Genomic DNA, 25,075 nt, shown 5'->3' with positions numbered 1-25,075 from the left:
GAGGATGGTAAGATATGGCACTGCCCCAGTGTACAGTTATTCATTAACTCTCATATTACACATGCCAGAAGTTTCAAATAATGGGTTCACTGTATGAACATCAGTTTCTGCAAGCCAAAACTGAGCATGTAAATGGCTAAAGTTTATGAGGGGCAGCCAATCAGAAGAAACAGTGGTCTTAAGGGAGAGGAGTAAAAATGGAATGCACCAAGATAAAACAGCTCAAAATCCTCAAAAAAAATTTTTTTTTAAAAGCGGATTATTTCTGAGTGCAAGAACGAATATGGAGTTACAAATAAATTACCCCTGAAAGAGAGTGTCAAACAGGAGGGAAGCAAAGTGGCAAAAGTTTTTTCCGCTCAGGCTGATGGGCTATTGTCCTCACCCCCCTGGGCGTGCGGGCAATGTGGTCACCTAAGTTTGTGAATGTAGTAATTTGAAAACAAGGTAACGTAGGATTTTCAAAATAATACCATAGGTGTGTTGACTGGGAGGCTGAGGGTTGGCTAATGGCAGTTGGCCAACCCTCCAGTATTTGATGCCAATATTTTTAATTTATCCGTCAGCTGCATGAACAAAATATTGAATATCAATTAAAATGTCTAACCTACAGCATGTGAAGACATTAAGTTAGACTTAGTGTCTGCCTTTTGGACTATAACGTAGACAGAATTTACTTTAATGAGAAAATGATAGGTTGTCAGTGGATTCACTGGAAGCAGGAGTAAGCACCTTTCTTGCTTTTGATGATCATGATTAAAGGGGTCACGTTAAAGTTAATCATCAGAATCTACATCATGTTATTTCTGAATGAAGCACGTGTGAGGGAGCCTTGTGAGAAGGGATTTAAAAATCATTCCTTCAAGTCATGTGACACCGTCAGGAAACGTGTATTTTGTGTAAAAGGGGCTTTAAAACAGCATAACACTGTTTCACTACATCTCTCTGCACTTCACCCGGTTTTAAAGATTTATTCTTTACCATGATGAAGCTCTGTTTTCTCACTGAATTTCTCCTCCTCCTCCTCTTCACTTTTCTTCTCCCAGATGATCAAGAGAAATATCAACAATGTGCGAAGAATGACCTCCCATCCCACACTGCCGTACTGTAAGTACAACTCCGATGTCTGTCGGTAGATTAGAAAACTATTCGCCTATTAAAAGTGGTATTCAGACATCATATATCTGCTGTGGAAAAACAGCCTTCAGGGGGTGATTACATACAAAAAAAAGTTTCTCTTATGTTGATATTCGTAAACTGGCAGAGCTGTTTTCCATTAGTCCCAGTGCTGCTAAAGGCTGAGTGCGCTCACTTTGCTGCAAACTTGTATTTTCCAGTCAAACTGCAGACTGGTGATGCAGCTGAGGAGTGTTTGTCTGGGATGAAAACGGCTTTCAATGAATTTAACCTGGTCTTCACTTATGTAGTAGATGAATTTGGGAACAAAGAAGTGCCAAAACCCTCCTGTTGAGGTCTGAATGGTCACTGGGATGTATTGGAAGATGAGCTGTCGTCACGTGCGGTTTTGTTTCTGTTCATCAGACTTGACAGGAGCTCAGGATGGTAGCGTGAGGATGTTTGAATGGGGTCACTCCCAGCAGATCATCTGCTTCCGAAGTCCAGGCAACTCCAGAGTCACCAGGATACGATTCAACCATCAAGGAAACAAGGTTACAAACTCTCACACCCCTCCTGCTCTGTGTACCAGGATAGTGAACACATTGGCCTGCTGACTACCGCCATACAGATGTCAGGCTATTCTTAGCTTTGCAACATGACTGCAGAGTGATGTGAGCCTGTCGCATTCGGAAACGTTTTCACACTTCCTCTGCCGTTCAGGCACGGACCACAGCGGGGAGGTTGGCTTCAGCACGCATTGTTCTTCAGCTCAGTGATTTAAACACTCTGAACTGAGGCACTCGCCTCAAGCTAATAATTTTCTCAGATGGTGCCTCTCTCGTGCCAGCGCTCTCTTACCTGCTTGATGCAGCCCAGAGCGCAAAATATGCTTTGAGAGGGCAAAAAGGAATGAGAGGATATAGAAAGCACTTTAGTTATGTAAGTGGTGCTTGGCCGTATGAGGCTGTTGACATGTTTTGGAGGACAAATTCACAGTGAGGGAGTGAGCACAAACATTTTTTAATATATATGTCAAATGCAATATAAGGGATCATTCTATCCTATTTACAGCAAAGTGTGATATCTGCTTTGTGCTTGTTTTCTGTAGTTTGGGATTGTGGATGCTGATGGAGCCTTGAGTCTCTGGCAGACCAACACAAGCGGGACTACACCGAAACCATACCTGGTGAGATGCTCGCAGCTCATTTAGCTGGTTTTTCTTCTATATCCCTCGAGTGTCCTCCTGTTTTTCTGTCGCACTTCTTTTTGTTTAGTCTTGTCCTGCTTTATTATTAACGTCACTGTCACTTCTCTGTTTCCCGCTACCAGACTCTGCAGTGCCACAACAAGACAGCTAATGACTTTCTCTTTGTGGGCTCTTCCTCCCTCATCGCCACTGCGGGTCTTTCAACAGACAACAGGTCCCACAGACTTTCCAGTCAATTTAATCCTATGCCACCTCTCATTAAACACTGAATCTGCTGTGCCTAATGATATGTTCTGTAATGAAAATGTTAGAAAATACTGTAATTTGGTTACTTTTGACTCTACAGGAATGTGTGTCTGTGGGACACACTAGTGACTCCTGCTAACAGCCTTGTGCAAGGTAAGATACTGCACCTAATTAGCCTATTTAGTAGTGTCTTTGGCATAGTTAATCACATGCTTCAATGGATTTTCTCCAGCTACTCCAGCTTTCTCCAACAGTCCAAAGACATGCATATAAGACTAATTGGTCTTTCTAAATTGGCAGTACTTGTGAATGTGAGCATGAGTGATTGCGTCTCTGTGTTAGCCCTGTGATGGACTATTCAGTTTTCTCCCCCTATGACAGCAGGGAAAAGGACAAGATATTAAATTAATGGAGGATGCCTTGCAGGCTCCTTGGTTATGGTTCACAGATTCCTGGAGATTGCCAGTGTCCCCACATTCAGAGCCGCTGTTCTGTAATAAATACCTTTTGGTGTTGGAAAGAAAGTTTGAAAACAAATTAAATCAAATGGCGAAAAACATTTAAGAACTATGATTGACATTTTTCTCTTCTGTCTACCTCTCTCTGTCCTTAGCTTTCAGCTGCCACGAGTCCGGTGCCACCGTGCTCTCCATGGCCCCCAGGCAGCAGCTGCTTATCACAGGCGGGAGGAAGGGCTGGATCAGCGTGCTGGAGCTTTCCCACAAGCACCAGCGGCAGAGCTTCCAGGCCCATGACTCGCCGGTCAAAGCACTAGCCGTCGATCCAACTGAGGATTGCTTTATCAGTGGATCAGCTGAGGGCAACATTAAGGTTTGTCAACTAGTCTTTTTGACATTTGATGTGTGATAAAATGTTTCCGAGTGGCATTTTTTTTTTCAGGTGTACAGCACTTGTTAATTTGTTTGCAAGTGGGAAGCAGACAGTTTGCTGTGATATAAATGCTCTTCGAGTTTCTTCTCGAAGGTTTTTAGTTTTACATGAGCTTCGCTGGGTACAGTGATCCTAAAAATCTATATGAAGAGACTTGATCATTTCCTCTACCCTCGTAAATTCGTCACTTGCAGAACTGTCCTCCAGGGCGTTTGGCACCCAGACGTGTATGTCTCTGTTGCGTTTATCGGTGGAGACGGTGACCTCCAGCAAAGCAAAAGAAATCCATTGTCACTTGTGATTAACCACCTGCTCGGGACAGCTGTGTGACTGATGGAGACTAACATGTAAGGTGAAAGTGGGTTGACACTGGGAAAGGCAGAGGAGAAGGCAGTAGGAGGAGGATGTGAATGTCTGCAGCTAATATATTACCAGAGACAGCAGATCTTTTTTATCTTTTTGACTTGGATATGCTGCTGCAGATCACACAGCTGTCACTCCAAGGATGAAGCCCCTGTGTCGCTCAGATGTAGAATGGTGCAGTGCACATCTGCTTGAAATTCAAATGACTTTCACTCTGGATAATTGCTCAGAAAAAAAAAAAACCTTTCAAAGCTGTGCGTGAGGTTACTCATCTAAAGTCTTTAAAAGCTTATAAATGTGCAGCACAACAGTTTTCAGTTTGCAGTCAGTCAGTATACAATTAAAGTGTTTGATGAGAGCTGGAACTTCAATAAATTAGATACCTTAATGAATCATGCAGCTCCCAGACTGAGAATACGAGTCAAATGATCCAAGTTGTTCAGAGCCTATCGAGGTCTTCAGTGGAAACTCAGCCATGTATTTCTGTTTTTTCTGGTAAAGAGGCCACAATACATTCTGCTGCAGTAGCACCCAAACCTGACCGTATTACATTGATGTTGTTTTCAGTGAAGAAATAATTCTTAAATACAGGCTTAAAGGGGCAAAGTAAGAATGCATGAAACAATGAAATGTCAACAGCGAGTTGTAGCCATGACAGAATAAAAGGTACCAAATTAATCTCAAGTTTGAACTGGATACCACTAAGAGCACATTTAAGTTTAAACTACATTAGTGACTATAGCTACAAAGGGATGAGAGGGGGGGGGGGGACAAATGTCCAACATCACAATAATAATCATAATCGTGATGAGACCCTGGCACTGCAAAGATTATTAGGACGGTTTGCTGTGAACTTGCTTTTGAAATAGTAGTTTTGAAGGCTTGGACCAGGTCTGCAGCCACTTGCATTCTTTGGAGCAACTTTCATGCATTAAGATGGCAATAAAACAGAAGCTGGCAATTACATACATTTTGAAACAGAAATTCAGAAAATCATCCGCAAACAGTGACCCAGTTGCTGCAGGATGGTTACTAACTGTAAGTCATAGGACATAGTTGCTTAGTAACCTTGCTTTTATACAGGAATATAAACAAGGATGCAATCAGTTGGCAACCAGTTGAGTTGAATCTCCTACTGCACATTGAGACACGTCGCAGACAAGTTGCGCTCATTGATTCACATGAATTTAAACATGCTGGAATTGGCATTTCTAAATTGGAACCTTCACCAGTTTGTCTGAGACTGATTCCAGTCGGAGTCAGAACGTGATTGTTCGATGGTCGAGTGTGTTGCACACTCAACACACAAGTAACAGAGTTACTTGTAGAAAGCAAAGAATTCAGCACAATCATCAAATTAAGAAGCAGTTTGTGACTTTTTTATCTTGGAGTTAGAGCATCGGAGAGAATTTATGGCAAAAGATATTTGGTTTGGGGGATTTTAATTAATTTTTTTATACTGGTCATGTTTTTTTAATCAGAGAATGAGCTTCATCAGGTTCTTAGAAGGTTCAGTTCATTCAGGTTTGGTCCTGTTTATAGATGTTTTTATAGAGACGCATTCTCCCTTTGACTGAAACAAACTCCATTAAACTGTCCTGTTTCTGATTTTTCAAATCTTCCCTGCTTCCTCCAGGTTTGGAGCCTGACCACGCATAGCCTCCTTTACACCTTTCCCAACGAACACGCTCGCCAGTCGCTGTTCAGGAACCTCGGCACAGGTGTGATGCAGCTCGAAGTGGGACCAGCTAACTACATCTTCTCCTGCGGCGCCGACGGTACCATGAAGATGAGGATCCTCCCGAACCGCTTCAGCGTTACGAACAACAACCACGGCAACCTCAAGAACGATGTGAAATTCTTCATATAGACAGAAAAGTGTGGCATTAAAACAGTTTATGTGAGCAGAGGCACGATTTGTGAAGTGCGTGTCATACGTGATTGGAAAAATGGCAACTGATTCATTTCTAGGATTTATAGACTTTCACAGAAGGGAGCGCTCGCCAGTTGATCGGGCGTGACCGTGCTGTATCACCTGTTGTGATCCACCTGAATCCAAATTTGACTTTAAAGCTAACCAAACACAGGAGCTTTTACAAGTGTTTTAAAATGTAGAGAAAGGCAAATGCAGGCTAATGTGCACGGGACACCTTCAGTCAGAATCAGCTGAAGGAGAGACAAAATAAGCAGCTGGAGACTCTGCACAAAACAGCCATCTCTGTCTCCACCGAACAACACAGGGAGAGCACTTTTTGCACAGAAAGTGAAAGCTGTAGGAGCAGGTGTGAAGTCTAAACCTGCAGCATTGTTTCACTTATACAAGATACGTTTTAGTTTGTATTAGGAAATCAGTTGTGATGATGGCAAAAGCTCTTCTGGAAGCATTCAGGTGATCACTTTCAGAGCCCTCGGCACAAAGCGGAACAGTCGGTGGACGTTCAAAGCACATCATATCCAGTTCTGGTGCTCCAGATAAACCAGCTTGGTTGGAGTAGCAGAGGATCAGGACGCTTCACAGCCTCCTAGTGTTATGTTGCTGCTGTGTTTAGTTTTAGGCACCTTTCTGTAACCCAGCTGCAATTGAAATGAACGCAGGATTTATAACTATGGTACCAATAAACATGGTTCATGAATTTAAAGCAGCGGCTTAACATATTTGGGAGATTCTCTCATTCGTTTTCTGATACAGACCTTACGCGACAGTTTTAGACTACTCTCGTGTTTGTCCGCTTAAATATGAGCCTTCAGCGAGCTGCTGGGTGGCTTAGAACAAAAACCAGAAATGGGGAAACTGCTAATAACGGTCACAAAATCAGCCGATCAGCACACACTTTCCTGGGATCCACGCACTCATAGGTAATTAGCTCCGTCCGTTAAAGAAGAGTCTGGCATATTGACGCTTTTTACCTTCATACACACCATCGGAGAGCAGTACAAGTGCTCCTTGGCTGATTTTGTTACTGCTAGACGAAGCCAATAGTTTCCACATCAGGGCTGTCTTTATTTTTAACAGACAGACATGAAAGTGGTCGAACGCTGTCAGAAAGCAAGTGTTTTCCAAAATGTTGAGCTGCTCCTTAACCAAGCTAGCAGGATTTGGTACATTTAAACCACTCTCACGTGACGTGAGTAACATTCATCATCCATGTTCTGCCGGGAAACCTCTGTTTTTGTTTGTTTGTTTGTTTGTTTGTTTGTTTGTTTTTTACACACACCAACCATGCAAGCACACCGCCCTCACTCCCCAGCGTCTCCTCCCAGAAGCCACCACAAATACTGCTCAGGAACAGCATGAAGAACTTGGAAAAGAGCCCAGACACCCAGATTCCAATGTGATCTGCCACCAGAACAAGCCTCATCCTCGGGGGCCACCCCTCCGCCCCGAACTCACAACCCTACAGGACCCGAAGGATCCGCTGCACCGACCCGAAACCACTCGCTCCATCCCTCAGCCGGTCAGAGCTGTTCATCTGAGCAGCTTTGGGAAACTGTTTCGGTCTTTTTGGATGGTTTAATGTTGTGGCTGATGGGTGTATGCGTGCCACCACCCAGTGGACTGTCTGATTGTGCCAGATTTTTGTGTATTTGCACGTAAAAACTAAGCTAAATTATATGTAGTGTTATGAATATAAGGATAGAAGGCAGGCATAGTCTTTGGTGATGAGATATTTGTTCATCTCGGCCTAGAACCAGAGGTATTCATTCAATATTAAGTGTCCTTAAATCTCTGAAGGCTACTTCTGCCAACCTGGCACAGTACTAGGACTGCTGGTTCTGCTCATGTTGTTTATTATTGATAATCGGTTGCACAAGGTAGCTTCAATTTAACACATTGATAGGGGCCGTCATAACTGAGAACACCACCTCTGGGTGAGTTTTGTTTTTGGAAATGTTAAGCTTCCGATCATGTAGCAGGAAGCTTTGCTGTTGGCAATGGAAAGTGTTTTTTGAGGGGGAGGGGTTCAAATTTTATGGAGATTTAGTTTTGCTGTGGAAATGTTTTATTCCGGTTACCCTGCACCTCCCTTTCATCGACTCCTAGCTCTAATTTTTCACATGGACCATGATTGACAGATGTCTTTTGAATAATTTGCCTTTATTTTAATTTGATTAGATTTACTTCTTCTTTTGTCACACTTAATTATCAATTATCTTTTAAAAAATTCTTTAACTTCTTTTTATATCATCCAAATGCAGCTCATTGCCTTCAGTACACGTTTGGAAAATACAATCTAGGCTGTTGTATCACATGATGCGTCTTCCACTTGAGTAAGGAAGAGGCTCTTACAAACTGTTAATCCAGTAAGCTAACTGCCCATAGAGCCTTGTTTTGCTGCTGTAGGGAAGCAAATAGAGATTAGCTTTGATTTCAGGGTGGATGAAGTATAGAAAACCTTTTATATGAAGCAGGTTGATCACAGTTACATACTGCATGTGTAAATATAAAGATCCATGAACTAGCTTCTGATAATACCTGCATAATCGCAACGATTAGTCGTAGATTAGCGGTAGGTAACGACGAAAGCCACTTTATGAAGAAAATCATTGTGTACAAACAGGTATATTTATGAAAATGTTCATATTTAGAATTATACTGTTCAGGCGGCAGATGTAATCTTACTAATTTTTCTTTTCTCGTCATTGTTTCTTTTTGTTTTGTTCTGGGTTTTTTTGTTTTTCTGATGTGGACTATTTTTGTTTTTCACACCAATTAAAGTGTTTGGAGATTCCTTTGTACTCCTGCAGCAGAAGGACAATAAAATGAGTTTTATCAAAGCCAAACGATATCTGCTCGAACAGACACCGGAGAATAAATAATTGTTGTTTTTTTAATCTAATACTTCTCATTATTCTTTCAAAGACTGGAACATTTCAGATTCTCTTTATTAATGTTAAAATCGTAGATGAAGAAAAAACTCACTTGGCTTGATTACAAAGAAGCGGATCGTCATATCAAGCGCTTTAAAAACACTTGCATATTGAAAATGTGAATTTGATCAGATTATTCTAATTTTATAGTAGAGATATTGTATAAATCAGTGTATTATAAACAGGAAAATGTACTGATGTAATAAAAGGATTGTATAACACGAGCAGATGTGTTCTGTGATGTCAGAGCATTGCAATACACAATCATATCGGTTTTCACTTAGTTACACCTGATAAATTTGCATATTGATCTAATCAGCCAATCGTACGGCATCGAGTCGATCCATTTAGGTACACAGACATGGCAACGATGACCAGCTGAAGTTCAAATTAAGCATCAGAATGGGGAAGAACGATGATTTAAGTCATTTTAAACGAGACGAAATACTTTAACTGTGATTTGGCGCTATATGAATGAAAGTGAATTTAATAAATAATGGTTAACTTTTTCACACCCATTTCCAGCTCCATATATATTCTTCCGCTTTGTTCGGTGAACCTCTCGGTTTATTTGATTTAAGCTATACGAGCTCCTTTACGTTTAAAACATTGACCTTTTGTCTGATCGGTACGGAAGAGGATTAGGGCCACAGGGGGGGGGGAAAGTGGGCACGTCTTTTTTATTCTTCTTCTTCTTTTCCTGAATTCTGAGAAAAAAGTCAGAATTCTGACTTTTTTCTCAGATTTTTTTCTCCAGTGGCCCTAATCCTCTTCCGTAAATCGGCCATCTCTTACAAACCAGAGATTTAACCCATTAAAGCCTGAAAATTCTTTTTTTTAATTATTATTATTTTAAATGGTGAGTTTATTAAACCATCTGACAAATTTGTTTAAAAAAAAATAAATTTAACTTCCATATTGACTTTTTTAATGTGTTGTGCAATTGATTTTGGTTTTTCAGAGGGGAAAAGTCACACTGGTGATGTAGTGAAGTCTCAGAAACTGCATATATAAAATATGACACACTCGGCATAACTGCACATACACTGACCTCATATTAAACTATATATAAAATGAGGATCCACCACTGTAAGACTAACATATAAAGAGGAGTCCTTACTGTAGGCTGATTGTGGCAACCACTGCAACACCTGCTAAAAATACATTAAATTCAGTTTTTCCTTTTAAAGAGCTGCCGGTGGTGACTCTTTGGTTCGACTCTGAATCACTTCATTTCCTTTTAAAAAGGGAGGGAAAGAAGCACATCACCTTTGCTCTGATAAAGATTTGGTGGTAATTATAGCAATTACAACAAGGTCCACCTGACAAGTTTTTGCCTCTGTGTAAAACCTCAATAACTGCAAAATTACATCTTTATTTTAGGTGGTACTTTTACAAAGAAGAGGAAGAAGTAATTACACAAAGGAGTATGTTTTAAAATTCTTCAGTTAGTGATTTTCCAAAGTCTTTGCCTTCTTGTTTGTGGATCTACATAATGAGAGTTTCAATATGAGCAGCTACAAAACAAATTCAGCTCAAAGAATTACCTTCAGACCTTCTATCCTTTCATTTGTTAGAAAAGATGAAAGAAACAGGCCACACCTGGCTGCAATTTATTTTTGCTAAACCTCTTGAATTAAAGCTGAAAGTCTGCACTTCAATCACATCTTGATTGCTTCGTTTCAAATCCACTGCTGTGGCGCACAAAGGAAAAAAAAAATATTAAAATTCAGTTTAGATACTGTAAATGCTTTAATAAAAGTTCTGTTACCGTTTCAGACAAAAATCAGTCTCAGCATGAAGTTTACGTCTATATTCACACTCATTCAATTTTTATACAACTCCAGATGACTATACAATAAAAACACAGGATAAATACTGTTTTAAAAACAGGATGTGAAGAAAATCTGTCATTCTGCAGGAACTATGGTATTTTTCTATACTTTAAAACCAGAGCGCTGTACATACGACAGGTCTTCCTCAGGGCCATGGTTGGCAGTTTGGCTAACATGCAAAGAAATGCAGCAGTGTCCCACATTTCCTGCCAGAAAAACTAACAAAACAGGACTGTAGCATAAAAACTGTTTGCTCCAGTGGTCAGTGAGTTCTTATTAACCTACAATAACTGACATTTTTGGACACAACATTGACATTTGGAGTGGCATTTCCAACAGCCTGACAATCTTATAGCTTTCCCCTGCGGGGCCCCTTAGCCAGTGAGTATAGGTACATATACGAGGAGCGTGGGGGGGGGGGGTGTAGAGCGTTTATGTACTGCCGTTGCCAGAAATACAAAAAACAACAACAACAGAGTGTTGAGAGTGAATCAGAAAAGCTGCTGGAAGCGAAGAGAGCTGCAGATGCAGGAGGTCTCTCATTCACACTAAACACAGTCAGTAGATACATTAAAGTAAAAAACAAGACATCTTTAGCCATTTAAGTGTTAAACGATGAGGTTTTATTCTCATTTAGTTCTTTTTAATAGAAGAGCAATCGTTTCATTAGACACATTTGAGCACAGTCTTTGTGAAGCAATTACATTTATGAAATGCTTTGGTTATTTTCTACATGATTCATTAGGCACAGGTTAGCAAGGACCGACTGTAGCCAGGTGTAAATAACCAGGTGCTCTGAATTACAGTTTCTCCTCATGATGGCTGAGAATAAAGACGTTTTATTTCAGACTCTTTGAAACTTGATTAGTGACACTTCAGAATTAATTCTCAGGGTCACTTTGTGTGTTTCCCTCGAGTGGAAAAGTATGTAAACACACACACACAGACAGAAGGAGAAGGCGAGCTTGTAGGTTGGTCAGTTCTTGAAGTCATTTGATTGGCTGGCTGAGGAGCTCACAGCTTGGCGTAGTCCTTCAGGATAACCTCCAGCTTCTGACTCAGCATGATGTTCCCTCTAACCTTCAGCTTGCCAGAGAAGAAGGCCTAACAAAGAAAACAACAAAGAAACACTTGAGCATTTTTTTTTCTTCCCAAAGAGCCACAGTCTCTTCTGTTTAGGAGCCGGCTGGCTGTTAATCGTTTTCAAGAACAAAGAGAGAGCAAAATGGGCCAAGACGCCTGCAGCTAACACCAACAAGGTCTCGGACAAAAGGGAATCTTTGGCTACCGGTTCTCTGGCAGCAGAACAATCAAAGAATATTATATTATTCATATCCACAAGGTACGGAGCCAAGCGTGCAGCAGAGAAGCGCCTTCACTGGGAAAAACTGAACCACTGCCGACTTGTACCGCTTTCCACAGATAAGATTAAAAAAAAAAAAAAAATCAATCACATGATGGGGTTATGATGACCCTGCAATGACAGCGGTGTCCCTTTCAACCCCATCGACTAATCTTCCTCCAGCTGCTCCTTTTCATCATGAGGGAGAGTGGAAAAGCAGCACCCAGCCCGATGACACTCTTTGTTAAGAGCGTGCACACGCGCTCCTCAGATCAATATCAGGCGCTCCGGAAAGCATATAAATTCTTTACAGTAGCCACATCCCATCTGTCATCGCCAGTGACAGATGGGAAGCTACAGACATAACAAGTACTGCCGATTGATTACCCCCGCCGAGAGCTTTCTGATCTGATAGATCATTGCATCCATTATTTTTTTAAAAATCTGACATGACGAGATCAGGGAGGTAGTCGTTACAGACTGAAGGGCTCCTCGAAGGCACTTTCCCTTTAATTACAATGTACTAGAAGTGATTTTAACATCCCAAAGAAGACGTGATTTAAAATATGAGGCTTTTTTTTAAAAAACAAAACCACTTGGTCATAAAAGGATTTCTGCAGGTTTTTGTAAACTTTAACTAAAATATTTACCAGAGTGAGCACAGAAGCTTTACAGAGCATGAAGCAGGTGAGTCACTGTGCAGAATTTTTAAAAAATAAATAAAAACAAGGTCATTCTTCACACAGCAACTAATTAACGTTGTTTTATTACGACTCAACAGTCACCTTCTGAGGGTTGAGCTTCCCCTGCACCACCTCCATGAAGTCTTCGTCCGACACAGTCATGGTCACATCCGCCTTTCCGCCGTAAGGCCCTTTGTGCAATGACCCGCTGCCGCTCTTCAGATCAATGGCTAAAGGAAAACGGCACAGAAGAAAAAAGCTAAATCAAAATCAAAGCTTCAAAATTGACCTGAACGGCTTATTTCAGTTTACATCAGAGGTTCTTCTTCAGCCATTAACCAGTCTCTTTCTGGTTTTAATGGTCCACTGGACAGCAAAATGTCAGTGAGGGTCAGATTAACCCGTGACCTGTGTCTTAACCTTTGTTTCATGGGTGCGCGTGGGAGCCAATCATATGATTTTTTTTTGAGAAAAGAAAGGAGGAGGAAGACAGTCGAGCACAAATTTACTACGGGACACTCCAGTGAGCAGCAGCACAATCAATTTTATGCTGACAGGAGGTTTGCGGCCTTGTAAATCCATCACAAAAATCACTCCCAACCCTCTCTGGGGAAATTTAAATGTGTGAACTCCGAACCACCCGAGCAACATGAGCAGCAGCCTTTTTTGTTAGATATGTTTAGCAGACCAATTACAACACAATAAATCTGCCTGGAATATGTGAACCAACTTCCAAAAGGTTCAAATCTTTATTATTTCTTATTCTTTACTCATGTGCTCCCTTAAGAGTTGTCTAGCGCACCATCTCCCCCCATCTCACACCAGCCCTCTGCATGACCTTCTTCACTACATCCATTCATCTTCTGAGGTCTTCCTCTTTTCGTCCTCCCTGGCAGCTCCATATTTACTCCTCTGCACACATCCAAACCATCTCAGCCTTTCATCTCTTACTTTGTCTCTAGCTGTACCTCTGATGCACTCATTTCTAGTCTTCTCCATCCTGCTTACAAAAATGTTAACATCTGCAACTCCGCCTGCTGTCTTTCTGTCAGAGACACTGTGTCCAAACCATACATCATAGCAGGTCTCACTATCATCTTAGAAACCTTCCCTTTCACTCCTCCAGTCACAAATCACCCCTGATACTTGTCTCCACCCACTTCAGCCCTCTTGTGCACTGTCTGTTGCTTTGCAAGGTTGACCTCAGGTATTTAAACTCTCGCTGTTACACCTTTCCTTACAGACTTTTATTCCTCCACCTCTCCACGCCCTCTTCGATTTCCTTCCGTGTCTCACTGCAGATCACAGTGTAATCTGCAAAAATACTCCACGGGATGTTTGTAGTATTTATTTATTCCACATATAAGTCAGGACCTTCTAAATATGATACAACCACCGCGCTGCATCAGACCTCCTTTGGTGCAACAGATCCACTGGCAAAGCAATCAGACAGCCCCTAGAAAAGGAATGGTATTGCACAGCTGCATGGTGCCCGGCTGTGAGCACACACTTCATTTAAGGATCTGTGCTCGCCATTGTGCAACTGTCATGATGAAGGTCGTTTTGTAGAACACTGGAACTTGACACTATAGTACAATCCCATCCAGCTCTCCTCATGATCTCTCCTCCACTAGACAGAAAGCCTTGAGGCGGCACATGTAGATGTGCTACCCTGGAGGAGCTGGACTACCTGTGCTACCTGATATTAAACTGACTCTATGTTATACTGATGATCAAATGTAGTTACCTGAACTAAAGTTATATTTTTATTCTCAAAGCATTCAGTAGACTTACTCCACTGTGCCGCTTTCTTCCCATCTTTCGTTATCTCCCAGCCGAACACAGCGTTCACCTTCTTGACCAGCTCTGAGCCCACGTCTTTGATACGACGGCCGATCTCTGCAAACACCAGCTCACTCTGAAGGCCACCTCCCTGCACGAATAAGTAGAAATGACATTAAAAGCTCATATCCATTCTCATTTTCAGGATCCATTATCGTGATATGTCCCAAGTACAAATTCATTTTGTCCAAATTACCTACAAATACGAAAAATGAAAAGACATCAGGTGCTCTAGGACAGAGTTAGGTAAAATTGAATGGAGTATTTTCCGACTGATGTACCTGAGAGAGATTTTCTGGAGATGCTCCTGAGGCTCCGTGCAAATCCACATAGGCTCCTGCCAGCACGACTGCATCGGTCTCCTTCACCTGGATGAGAGAGACTGGAGCTGAAACTTCACTGTAGTGTAACATTTACCCATTCATCCCTAAAATTGTTCTGATTGTATCCAAGCCAAACTTAAAGACACTCACTTTGCACTGGATGTGAACTCTGTTGCCTTCCTTCCACATCTCAGTCTGCAGTGACTGACCCGGCATCACCGGCTTCACAAAGCGAACCTGAGGAGCAAAGGCGGGCGGTTAAGGAGAGCGAGGGTGGCGGATCTGCAGATACAGGTTTCTGAGATGGTAGCCATATTAACTCTTCACTTCTCACTCCTTTTTGCACACAAGCTTCCATCACAAAAAAAATATTTCCAAAGCATAAAAGGAATTTCACATCAAACAGCTTAAAGGCCTTGTGACAGAAATCAGGAGATGAAACCATAAAACAGTGTCAACGGTATTGCGGAGATAAAAAAAAAAAAAAAGGAAGTAAGCTTCAGTGACACATCATTACAGCAGAGCCGTGCTGTGATGGAAATAAGGTGGGAGCAATCTGACACAGAATTAGATTATAAAATGTTGCGTTAATGTGAATCAGTCCATTACTGAAGTGTGAGACGTCATGGGAATGAATAAGAGAATATTAAACTATTGTCACGCTGTCGGGTGCAACGGATGACGTTAACCTGGAAAGCAATTTGTCTAAAGAAGCTGACGCAGCTGCACAAGTGGCCAAAATTAAACGCTGTCTAACATCTCGGTAAAGTTTCCGACCATGAAGATGATACTTTATGGCAGAATATTAATTTTGCAGGTCTACTTTTGCATTTTTATTGAGGTTATTCTGTCTCTGGAATATTAAACTTCAGTCTCAATCAAAGATGATCGAAATCAAATGATTTTTTCCTTCGTCTAAAGAAAGCCTCTCTGCGCACAGCCTGAATGACAGGTTCAGATGATATCTGTCAGTAATTGTCTGTTAGAGAAAACCCATCTAGACAGAGGGTGGACCAGAGTAACGATCCACTCATCAGCTCTTTTCACCCTCAAAATCAAAGAGGAACCACTAACGTAAGACATTCTCTGAAATCACGAAAGTAGTCTTCGCATGAACTCGAAAGCCTCATTCGCAGGATCACACAGTTTAAAATCGCAGGTTACGCTCACCTTGATGGCCTTGAACCTGGAGGGGTCGTTGTCGGCGAACTGCTTGAGGACGTGTCTCGCAGCGAAGCCGAACGAACACAGGCCATGCAGGATGGGAGCTTTGAAGCCTGACCAGAGAGCACGTCGAGTACAGCATGTCACGTTTAAATAAGACCAAAATGCATTCAAAATACCAGACAAAGATTAAGTCCTAAGCAAAATTTAAAAAAAAACAAAAACAAAACCCAACATGTTAGACTCTAACCTCCCATAGCAGCAAAGCTGGGGTCTATATGAAGAGGGTTCCAGTCTCCACTCAGGCGATACAAGGCAGCCTGTGACCACAGGGGAAACAGATATTGTTTACATCTATATCTAATTCATAAACCCCTGAACTTCTCATGCACAGATCTGGGATGAAATTTAATTATCATGAAGGCAATGGAAGAGATACCTAAAATAGGAATATCTTTGAAGTAATACAGTCACAGCCCTTTAAATTGCTTAAGGGATTTAGTTTTAAATTCCTCTTCTTTTTTTCCCTGCATCACACAGTCAGCACACACCCCCCCCGCCCCCTCCCCAAACACTTCTGCCTCTCTGAAAAACTTCCCGTTTATTTCAGACCCACACGATATCACCCATATATTATAAACGCAGCTAATTTATTGTGCGGCAAAACCCACACAGACTCACTCACTTGGTCTCTTGTGGTTGAATCGATCACAACAGCATCTGGTGAGCGTTTAGGAGGACGAACAGGAGGCTGGAGGCAGCACAAAACAAACACTTGACATGTGATAACATTTTAATTAATTAATTTATTTATTTATTTCACATTTTCTTATACTGTCCCTTTAGTAAAACAGCTTGTATACAGAAAACTTACTTTGGCTTTCTCAGAGCTTCTCTTTCCTCCGAAGCCTCCAGCACCGACAACAAACACCGAAAACTGGTTGTAGCACACCAGCTCGTTGCCACTGTAGGTATTCACTGCAGGAAGCACAATTTCTTGCAGTTAATGACAAATATCAGAGCCAGAGAGAGCATTCATGTCCTTTTACTTAAGGGAAAGCAAATCCACAATGATCTTCTACTTCTACACTTTATGTTAAAGCCCTACATGCAAAATCTTACTTCTGCAATGAATTGCACACAAAAAAATAAAATACAACCTTTTATTATTTCATAACTCAGTAGTTTCAGTCTTTTCCTTTGCATACAAACACACACACACACACACACCTTAAGATTCTCCAAATCTATAAACTATATTGCATACCGTAGATACCTTACAATTAGAAATATTGTTCTTCTTAACTATTTTCGCAGTCTCTCACAGCAGAGAACCACTCCCAGCCCCTACTGTAAACGTACTGTGCTGGAAATGATTACATATAGGTCATATAATAGTATCACAAGGTGCTGCACATCCAAGAGCTGAATCTCCAGCTCCACCACATGCCTAAGAATGTGGAGGTCATGAAATTATTGACATGTTCAAGAAATCAGTTTTAGATGATGTGAGCTTTGCTGCATTATCCTGCTGGAAGCAGACATCAGGAGATGACGACACTCTGGTTATAAAAAGATGGACATGCTCAACAACAATCCTCAGGTAGGCCAAGTCGTTTAAATGTTGCCCAGTTGTTGCCAAGTGTGACAAGAAAACATCCCCACACCATTATACTACCACCAGCCTGAACTGATGATACACCCTAGATTGGATTCATGCTTTTATGTTGTTTACACCAAATTCTGATCCAACAGTCTGAATGTGGCTAAAGAAATCGACACTCAGACCAGGCAACCTTTTGCTGGTCAATTTTGGTGAACCTGTGCAAGCCTCAGATTCCTTCTCTTTGCCAGAGTGGCACTCAACACTCGAGTGTTGTGCATTCAGAGATGCTTTTCTGCATACCTCCGATTTTAACAAATGGTTCCTTGTGTTAACGTTTCTCTTCCATCAGCTTGAAGCGGTCTGGCCATTATCTGACATCAGCAAGACACTTTTGTCCAGATAACGGACACTCCCTGCATAGTTTCTCTTGTGAGATGTGTGGAAAAAAACCCAGCAGATCAATAGATCTGAATGTTCAACTAACGTCCAGCAAAACAGTCCCAGAAGACTTTTTATGTTTTGAAGTGAGATGTCTTTGAGATTCAGAAAGCTAAACTCATCCTTGTGCAGTACACGATTTCTACGCAGTGAGAAACTTATTAAAACATTTAAACAAACATCCCTAGTGTGGCAAAGACACTGAACGACGGTGAATTCAACACACTTACACATATCATTACCTGTAATAATAAACAGACGGGGGTAAAAACAAACCAGCCAGACACAAGCCAGAGCAGGAGGAAGCGCACGAATAACCGCATGGAAGCCGAATGAAGAGGAACAATTAGCAGCTATCAGAAGGAATCAAATCCTCTTCATAGTCGACGCGCTGCCTGATTAATTTAATTAAGTCAATTCAAAACATAACAGGCACAGAGACAAACAAAGCTGTTTGTATGAGACATGACTGTGACAGGCCATCTTACTGAAAGGACTTTATCCTAACAGAAGCTGACTGGTTTTGTGTGCATGAAGACGTTTCTGTGAAGACTCCAGGGAACCTTGTGTCCCATGCTATTTGTTTTAAGTTGGATTAATTATAAATCAGAGTTGCTCTAACATCCTCCATCTCTATGGACTTGTCCAACAAAAATAAGAGCCGCTCTCAGTCCCTTATTTCAGTCCCTGCAGACACAGACTGTAAATTAACTCGTGTTAATTCAGCCTTAGAGGCGACTCTCAGGAAGAAACACATTAAAGTGGTAAAAACAAATGAATATGGAATAAATACTGTAAATGATATCACCTGCTTGGCCTATGTGGCAAAAGAAAAAAAGAAACCTTACCATCCAGGAGGATGACGGCTCCAGATCCTTTATCCAACACGTCTGCTATCGTGGCCTCAGAGGTGAGTTTACCTGAAAATGTATTTTATTTATTTATTTATGTATTTAATCCAAGCCCTGCAAACTATTACCTCTCTAGTTTTAAGTCAAAGTATCTGACATAAGGTCAATTAATACTTTGTAAACATACAAACTCTAAAAGCCTTGAGACAAATCTCTAAACCTCTCTGTAGCATGTGCTGGATCCGCAATTCTCCAATTACAGATTAGTCAGTCAGAAAGTTAATCTGCAGTAGGTTAATTACTAAAGTCAATTTTCAAGCCAAAACACCAAGACTCACAAGGGTGTGCTACTTCTCCTTGTCTTAAATAATGGATAACTAAATAGAGTTTTGGGTGTTACAACACTGATCAAACCAGAAAAAACACCATCTGGTTTCAAATAAGTATTTTTAATGATCACTTTGTACAAAGCAAGGACATGTCGGCTACTGTGAGAAACTCTGAGGCATTCATCTTTAAGAAAAACAAAAGCCGTTCTCTGTAATGGTAACGCATGAGGCAGAGCTGGGCTCCTCACAATCCTATTAGTCCTGTTATAGGACACGTGCAAAATGCATCAATGCTTTTGAGGTAACCTCGGACATATCAGAGTTTAGATTTCTAGACTCATTATAAAAAAAAAAAATGAGACTGAAAATACCCATCCATGTAAATACACCTAAACTTGTCCCTTGCTGTATGTAATGTGTTATCCACTGCAGTGTGATTTAGGCTAAAGTGACACAAAAAGGCTCTAAAAGTGCTTTTAATAAGCAGAAATGTTTAAACGCTAAAAGAAATAAATGTTTGGAGTCAATATTCAATTTAAATCACAACAACGCCAGCTGCTCCCTCATTTTTCACAGTGGCTGGATCCACATGTTTGATTTGGCACCAATTTTATGCTGGATGCTGATGCAACACTCCTATTTATCAGGCTTGAGACTGGCAGTGGGAGTACACTAGCTTCTGAGCCCCCAAGGCTGGCTGAGTTTCCTCCCAGTCTAAAACCAGGGATCTTGCTTGTGAAAAGCAAATGTGTCAACCAGTACACCATGGAGCCACAAGGAAGCGCTCTATAAAATACTTTAGTTATAATCTCAGTAAGTTAATTTTTCCAGTCTTTTATGGGTTCAGTGGGCAGATTGACACGTTTTGTTTTCACGTTTCATGAAGTTTTTAACCAAACTTTGTAGATTCCATGTCTGGACAACCTTGAGCTTTGCTTGTGCGTTTTACATCGAACAAACATTTGCAGGCATGGCCAAAATAACTGAATCTAATAATATCTTGTAATGAGACTGTAACAACTGTAAAAGCTACAGAATGCACACATCTGGCCTACGGCAAAATGCCTCACATGATCAGAAATGCCAAGTACACAACTTTCACGCTCTGTCTCTTATGCGCTTTCAGCTACAAACATGCTCCCAACCCTCGGCAGGTCAAAGCTCCATGCCGCTGCCAGCTTCGAGAGCTGCAAGCCAGCTGCAAGGACAGAGAGCCCGCCATCGCAGCTGTGAGCAAGTCCTGCAAGAAGGCAGCAGCGGCAGCTGCCAGAGTCAGCAGCTGTAAACAAGCTGCTTCATCTCCCAGAATTTCTCCAGCAATTAAAAAAAAAAAACAATTCTTTCTGCAGAATTATCAGAGGGAAAATACCTGAAGTTGGCAGAGGTTTGTAAAGCTCCAAGTACTGCTCCCCATGCAACACCTAGAAAACAAACAAACAAAAAGAAAAATGAATATAGCAGTTGCGACATATAATTATAAGAGGCATAAAGCCTCAGTTACTGTTTTAAGCAAGACTTTGTAAAGTGTTATAACAGGGGTGCTTTTTTCCCCCGCTCTTTAATGCCAGCTTGTGCTTCCTCGTATTTCCTCTCCTCCCAATACTCAGAAACTGTCACTGCCCCGCCCCCTCTCTCTACCATGATCTTTTAAATCCATGAACTTGCCTTGAGGAAACTAGAGAGGAAGCTTCTGGTGGAACTAAGAGCTTTTATAATCAAGTGGCGTGATGCATAAACTCCTCACCTCCGTGTGACAGTTGATTCTTACAGCGCTTACTTTGTAGTGTTTGTGCATATGGATCAACGGATAATAAAACAGAACACAGTCAGACGGCGAGATGCAAACAATGCGCCATCACCCCGGGTGTGACAACACATTTGAATATATGGGATAACTTAACGCTAATGTGTTGAAGCGTCTCACAAAGTTTGTTTTTAAAACATACACACATTTGGCGACAGCTATGTGGTGCGTTATTGTGCAAACAATGCAAAGAAAGAACAAACGCCAGTGATTGGTGCTGCTAATAGGACGAAGATGATAAATCATCAGCTCCATTAACAAAGTTAGGAATCTAAATATATAAAAGGCCAGGTGATTAAGCTGTTTGGCGCATCACAGCTAACTGACATCGCTTAAGACTGATGTTGGGGTGTTAAGCATTTCTCATTCGGCAGCTCCGGCTTATCCGTCCTTGTATCGCTCCCTCACGCTCTTGCTGCAAAGATGCGACAAAGAGATGCAAGCGTAACCGCCGATGGGATGCATTAGCATAATTAAAAGCATCCCGTACGATACGAACATGTACGTACAACAACAACAACAACAACAAAAGTCAAACTCAGCTGCACACAAGGACAAATACAGACACTGCAGACATCAACATGCACGTTTTCTAACCTGGGTAAAATCTATGTTGAGTCCAGGGACTGAGCTCAGACCACCATCCATCATAGCTGCCTGGGAGGGAATGACCCCGAAGGTGGGGAGGCAGCTGAAGTCCGGATGGCCTTCATACAGGAACCTACATTAAAATGCAAGTGTTAGTGCTCAGTGAAACAGCATACCTCTGTAGGAATAGGTTGCTGACAGATAAAAATAACAGCACAGATGGCTGCACAGGCGTTTTAGCGTGGATGGAATCCAGCGCATTCTTCCCCCTCCATGCAGGTCAAGGTAACAGTAATGATTGAAGCCATGATTAGCATTATTTTCTGTCCAATTTCATGTAATTTGCCTTTTTACAACTACTGAGGAAACTACAGTCAATAACACAAACACATGCAGAATCACACCTCAGATGGTCTGGGTCCTTGGTGGACATGCCGACACCCAGCGCATACAGGATACACTGGGTGTGGTTGAAGCTGAAAGTGGTTGGAGGAAGTTTTTGTCCCACTGCTTTAGTCTGAGAAGAGAAAGAAGAGAAAACAGAAAGGGGATTAAAACAAAAAAAGGTGTAATTTAAAGAAAGAAAACAAGTTGCATCACAAAAATCACACCATAATGGTTTAGCCTCACAGCTACTCGGTAAGAAGGATCAAGCAAACATTTAGAGTGAATGCGTCAGTGTCAGGACACCATGTAATGGAACTACAGACACACCAAGAGAAAAGGCATTTCTAAATGGTTACATGTATTTTTTAGGACGCTGAAATGAACACTATCATTTAAGAAAACACTGAGGAGCAGATGAAATGCCGGCTTATGAGAAGATCTGTTGCTTCGCTTCAGGTGCCGGTGATAAATCTTTAAATGCACCCCTCCCTCTTTCAAAAATTTATTCAATCTGACAACAATTAGGCTGCAGACATCCAGTGTAAACAAGTGAGTGCATATCTTCCAAAGTTAGAAGGAAATTTGTTAGAAAGTCTCTTTTTTGTTAATCACCCTCCGCTGTTGTTAAGCAGTGAGTCGCTGTCTAGAGTAACACAAAGAAATTTTACAGTTAATCGTTACTGTGGATCGTTTCCTCTTCGCTCATCTGACTCGATTAGATTTAATCACCCATCACATTACAAGCGCATTAAAGAGTTTATCATCAGGTCTGAAAAAGAGGTGTCCACACCAAAGCCTGACTGCTGTCTTAAAAGATTTTGCTGAACTTATTCTTTAATATACAAGAACCACGTAGAAAACAAAAGTATGCATAAATGCTAATAAAATATTACAAAAGGAGACCGCATCAGAAGATATAAAAAGATTCTCCCCAGATGATCACATATTTGATTTGGCTGTGATCTGTGAGGGAGGTAGTTTGAGGACTCGTGGGACCTCAGAGTTGAAAGGAATCAGCAGTTCAGAAATGTACTCCTGTGTCGCACCAGGCAGAGCTTTGTGAGCGATCAGCACAATCAGTCCAAAACAATCCTGGTCTTGAACGGTGGCCAGCGCAGGGAGGCCAGAAATTGAGCCATGTTAAATTTGTGCTTGCACTTCTCTTAACGAGCAGCCGGAAAATGAACCGAAACTCCTGAACACGCCATCGCAGTAATCGAGTGTTAATGACAAAGTCACAAATGTCTTTTAAAGGCCTCAGCGGTATTGTAAATATTTTAAAGCCCTCGTTAATTCCTGGGTGAGGTTGGTAGGAGGTTGTTACTGGTAGAAGTTTTATGAATATAGCATATCTGAATAATTTTCTGCAGCCTGACTGAAACTCATCATGAAACCACCAAAAGAAGAAATATCTTTTGAAAGGATGGTGCAAAAAATAAAAAAAAAACATTTCAGAATTTTAAGGCCTTGATAAGAATGTCATTTCTCAATCCTAGAAACTGAGGTCTGATTAAATAAATATTTTATTTGTCAGCATAATATTGTCAAATTTAAATATGCTTGAGTGCATCCTATAAACTCGAAACTGCTTAAAAATGTATTTTTAACTGAAGGATAAAACATATTCCAGGAAAAGCATGAAGGTCCTCGGGGTTCTCAGAAGCAGCTTTCTGTGTAATATGAATGTTGTTTATCATTGTACTGAAGCACTAGTACGCGACACATAAGAGCACAAACTGTATTAAGTGTCTGACTCAAACAGAGCAGGAAAGGGGGTGAAACGGTCCCGCCGACTCCTTCATGTTAGCAAGTATTATTAAGACATACAAGAAATCCAGTTAAAGCGCACTATAAATATACATCTCTGGCAACATTACAGTCACAGCAGTACTGCAGTTACTCATTTGTCATGTTTACAGCCACTGTGCTGTAAATAAGACAGCTATTGTTCGAAACAATATTGCTTGGCAGAATGGTGCGATTCACACTCTGCATAATATCACCTCTCAGCTGATCGAAAGACATCATAAAACCTGGCCTCTGGAGAGCCGTTTTTAATTAAAACTGCATTTAAATGCAGATGTGGGGAATTGTGTGTTTTCAGACCAATTCCAGCTTCCCAGTACTTGGGAATATTATTAGTGCCTGCTCTCCTGCATGCACACGGCAAGATTAAAGCTGCAGTTGAGGAGCGGGGATAAAAAGCAGTAGTGGCTTGTGTAGGAGTAAGTCAAGTTCGTCAGTTACTTGAGTGAGATGATATGGGAGAGGGGAAAAAAAAAAAAAAGGTTTAAAGCAAAAGGACAGCTTTGTTATCCGGTCTATCTTCACTCATTTACTGTCTGCTCCACACACTGCAGATCTATGTTTTTGTTTCTCTTCTTTCCATCTATTATTCAGTGTACAAATATGTAACTTCAAATTAAGCTTGCTGATATTTTGCCACTTTTTCCTCATATATTAATTATTGCTTTTCCAATGAAGAGTCAGACTGGTGATAAAATTTTAATTGTTACTCAGTTGATCAAAACACATGATACACAGTACTCTGTTAATTCTGTTTGATAAATCCATAACAACTGTTTCACCTCCACCTGAAACTGATGCACATTTTAAGTCATGATTGAGATTTTTGCATTTGTCCTATTGTTTTTTCAGATATTTTTGTTAGTCATGCAAAACCATGTTGCTAAATATATCAATATAACACTAAAGTTACACGAATAATAAAGCGCACTTTATGGGCATTTTTTATAATACTTGTACTCCTTATATTAAAACTATTGTTGCCAATTTCTGATAAAGTACACCAACCTAAAACTAAAGGAGTACTTGCAGTTGCTTCATTATTCCCCAAGCAGTTATCAGCAGATGGATCCACATATTTGGGTTGGCACAGACTTTTCACTCTTCCTGGCACAATCCTCACATTTATCCCAGATTGGGACCGGCACTAGGAGTTCACTACCTTGTGACAGTTTTTTTTCCCTTCCCTACACTTAGCTTTTTATGTATTAAAGGAGAAGGAGGATAATGTGATCATCCCAGGCACACAACTGCTGTTGTCTCAAGACGAGACGATTTAAAACAAGAGTATGAATGTAACTAAGACTGAATGGCAGCCATGAAATATGAATATATGAAATACCTTGATATCCACCTTGCATGTGGAGAGAGGTCAATACAAT

General features: G+C 41.1%; 2 protein-coding genes across 6 annotated transcripts in view; one reads left to right on the top strand and one right to left on the bottom strand.

Moving 5' to 3' along the window:
- dmxl1 (Dmx like 1) overlaps positions 1-8,919 on the top strand; it is a 62,084-nt gene extending 53,165 nt beyond the window's left edge. For all 5 annotated transcript variants that reach the window (XM_013913062.1, XM_013913061.1, XM_013913063.1 and 2 more), the window contains 7 exons: positions 1,047-1,107; positions 1,543-1,670; positions 2,228-2,305; positions 2,449-2,540; positions 2,673-2,725; positions 3,186-3,403; positions 5,463-8,919. In XM_013913062.1, coding sequence (XP_013768516.1) covers positions 1,047-1,107; positions 1,543-1,670; positions 2,228-2,305; positions 2,449-2,540; positions 2,673-2,725; positions 3,186-3,403; positions 5,463-5,696 — 864 coding nt within the window. In that variant the 3' untranslated portion in view covers positions 5,697-8,919. The remainder of the gene's footprint in view (positions 1-1,046; positions 1,108-1,542; positions 1,671-2,227; positions 2,306-2,448; positions 2,541-2,672; positions 2,726-3,185; positions 3,404-5,462) is intronic.
- A 2,211-nt stretch (positions 8,920-11,130) lies between these two features.
- Positions 11,131-25,075, bottom strand: part of hsd17b4 (hydroxysteroid (17-beta) dehydrogenase 4) — a 33,525-nt gene continuing 19,580 nt past the window's right edge. The window contains exons 13-25 of the mRNA XM_005741777.2: positions 21,905-22,017; positions 21,510-21,633; positions 20,478-20,529; positions 18,777-18,848; positions 16,759-16,862; positions 16,570-16,635; positions 16,135-16,204; positions 15,891-15,997; positions 14,871-14,957; positions 14,679-14,765; positions 14,350-14,488; positions 12,658-12,785; positions 11,131-11,634 (exon numbers count right to left, since the gene is read on the bottom strand). Of these exons, the coding sequence (XP_005741834.1) occupies positions 11,545-11,634; positions 12,658-12,785; positions 14,350-14,488; positions 14,679-14,765; positions 14,871-14,957; positions 15,891-15,997; positions 16,135-16,204; positions 16,570-16,635; positions 16,759-16,862; positions 18,777-18,848; positions 20,478-20,529; positions 21,510-21,633; positions 21,905-22,017 (1,239 nt within the window). The 3' untranslated portion in view covers positions 11,131-11,544. The remainder of the gene's footprint in view (positions 11,635-12,657; positions 12,786-14,349; positions 14,489-14,678; positions 14,766-14,870; positions 14,958-15,890; positions 15,998-16,134; positions 16,205-16,569; positions 16,636-16,758; positions 16,863-18,776; positions 18,849-20,477; positions 20,530-21,509; positions 21,634-21,904; positions 22,018-25,075) is intronic.

The sequence above is a fragment of the Pundamilia nyererei genome, unplaced genomic scaffold (genome assembly GCF_000239375.1).
Source record: "Pundamilia nyererei isolate P.nyererei 1_Seehausen unplaced genomic scaffold, PunNye1.0 scaffold00113, whole genome shotgun sequence".
NCBI lineage: Eukaryota > Metazoa > Chordata > Actinopteri > Cichliformes > Cichlidae > Pundamilia > Pundamilia nyererei.
Note: the sequence above shows the minus strand (reverse complement) of the source record. Positions and strands in the feature narration are given on the sequence as shown.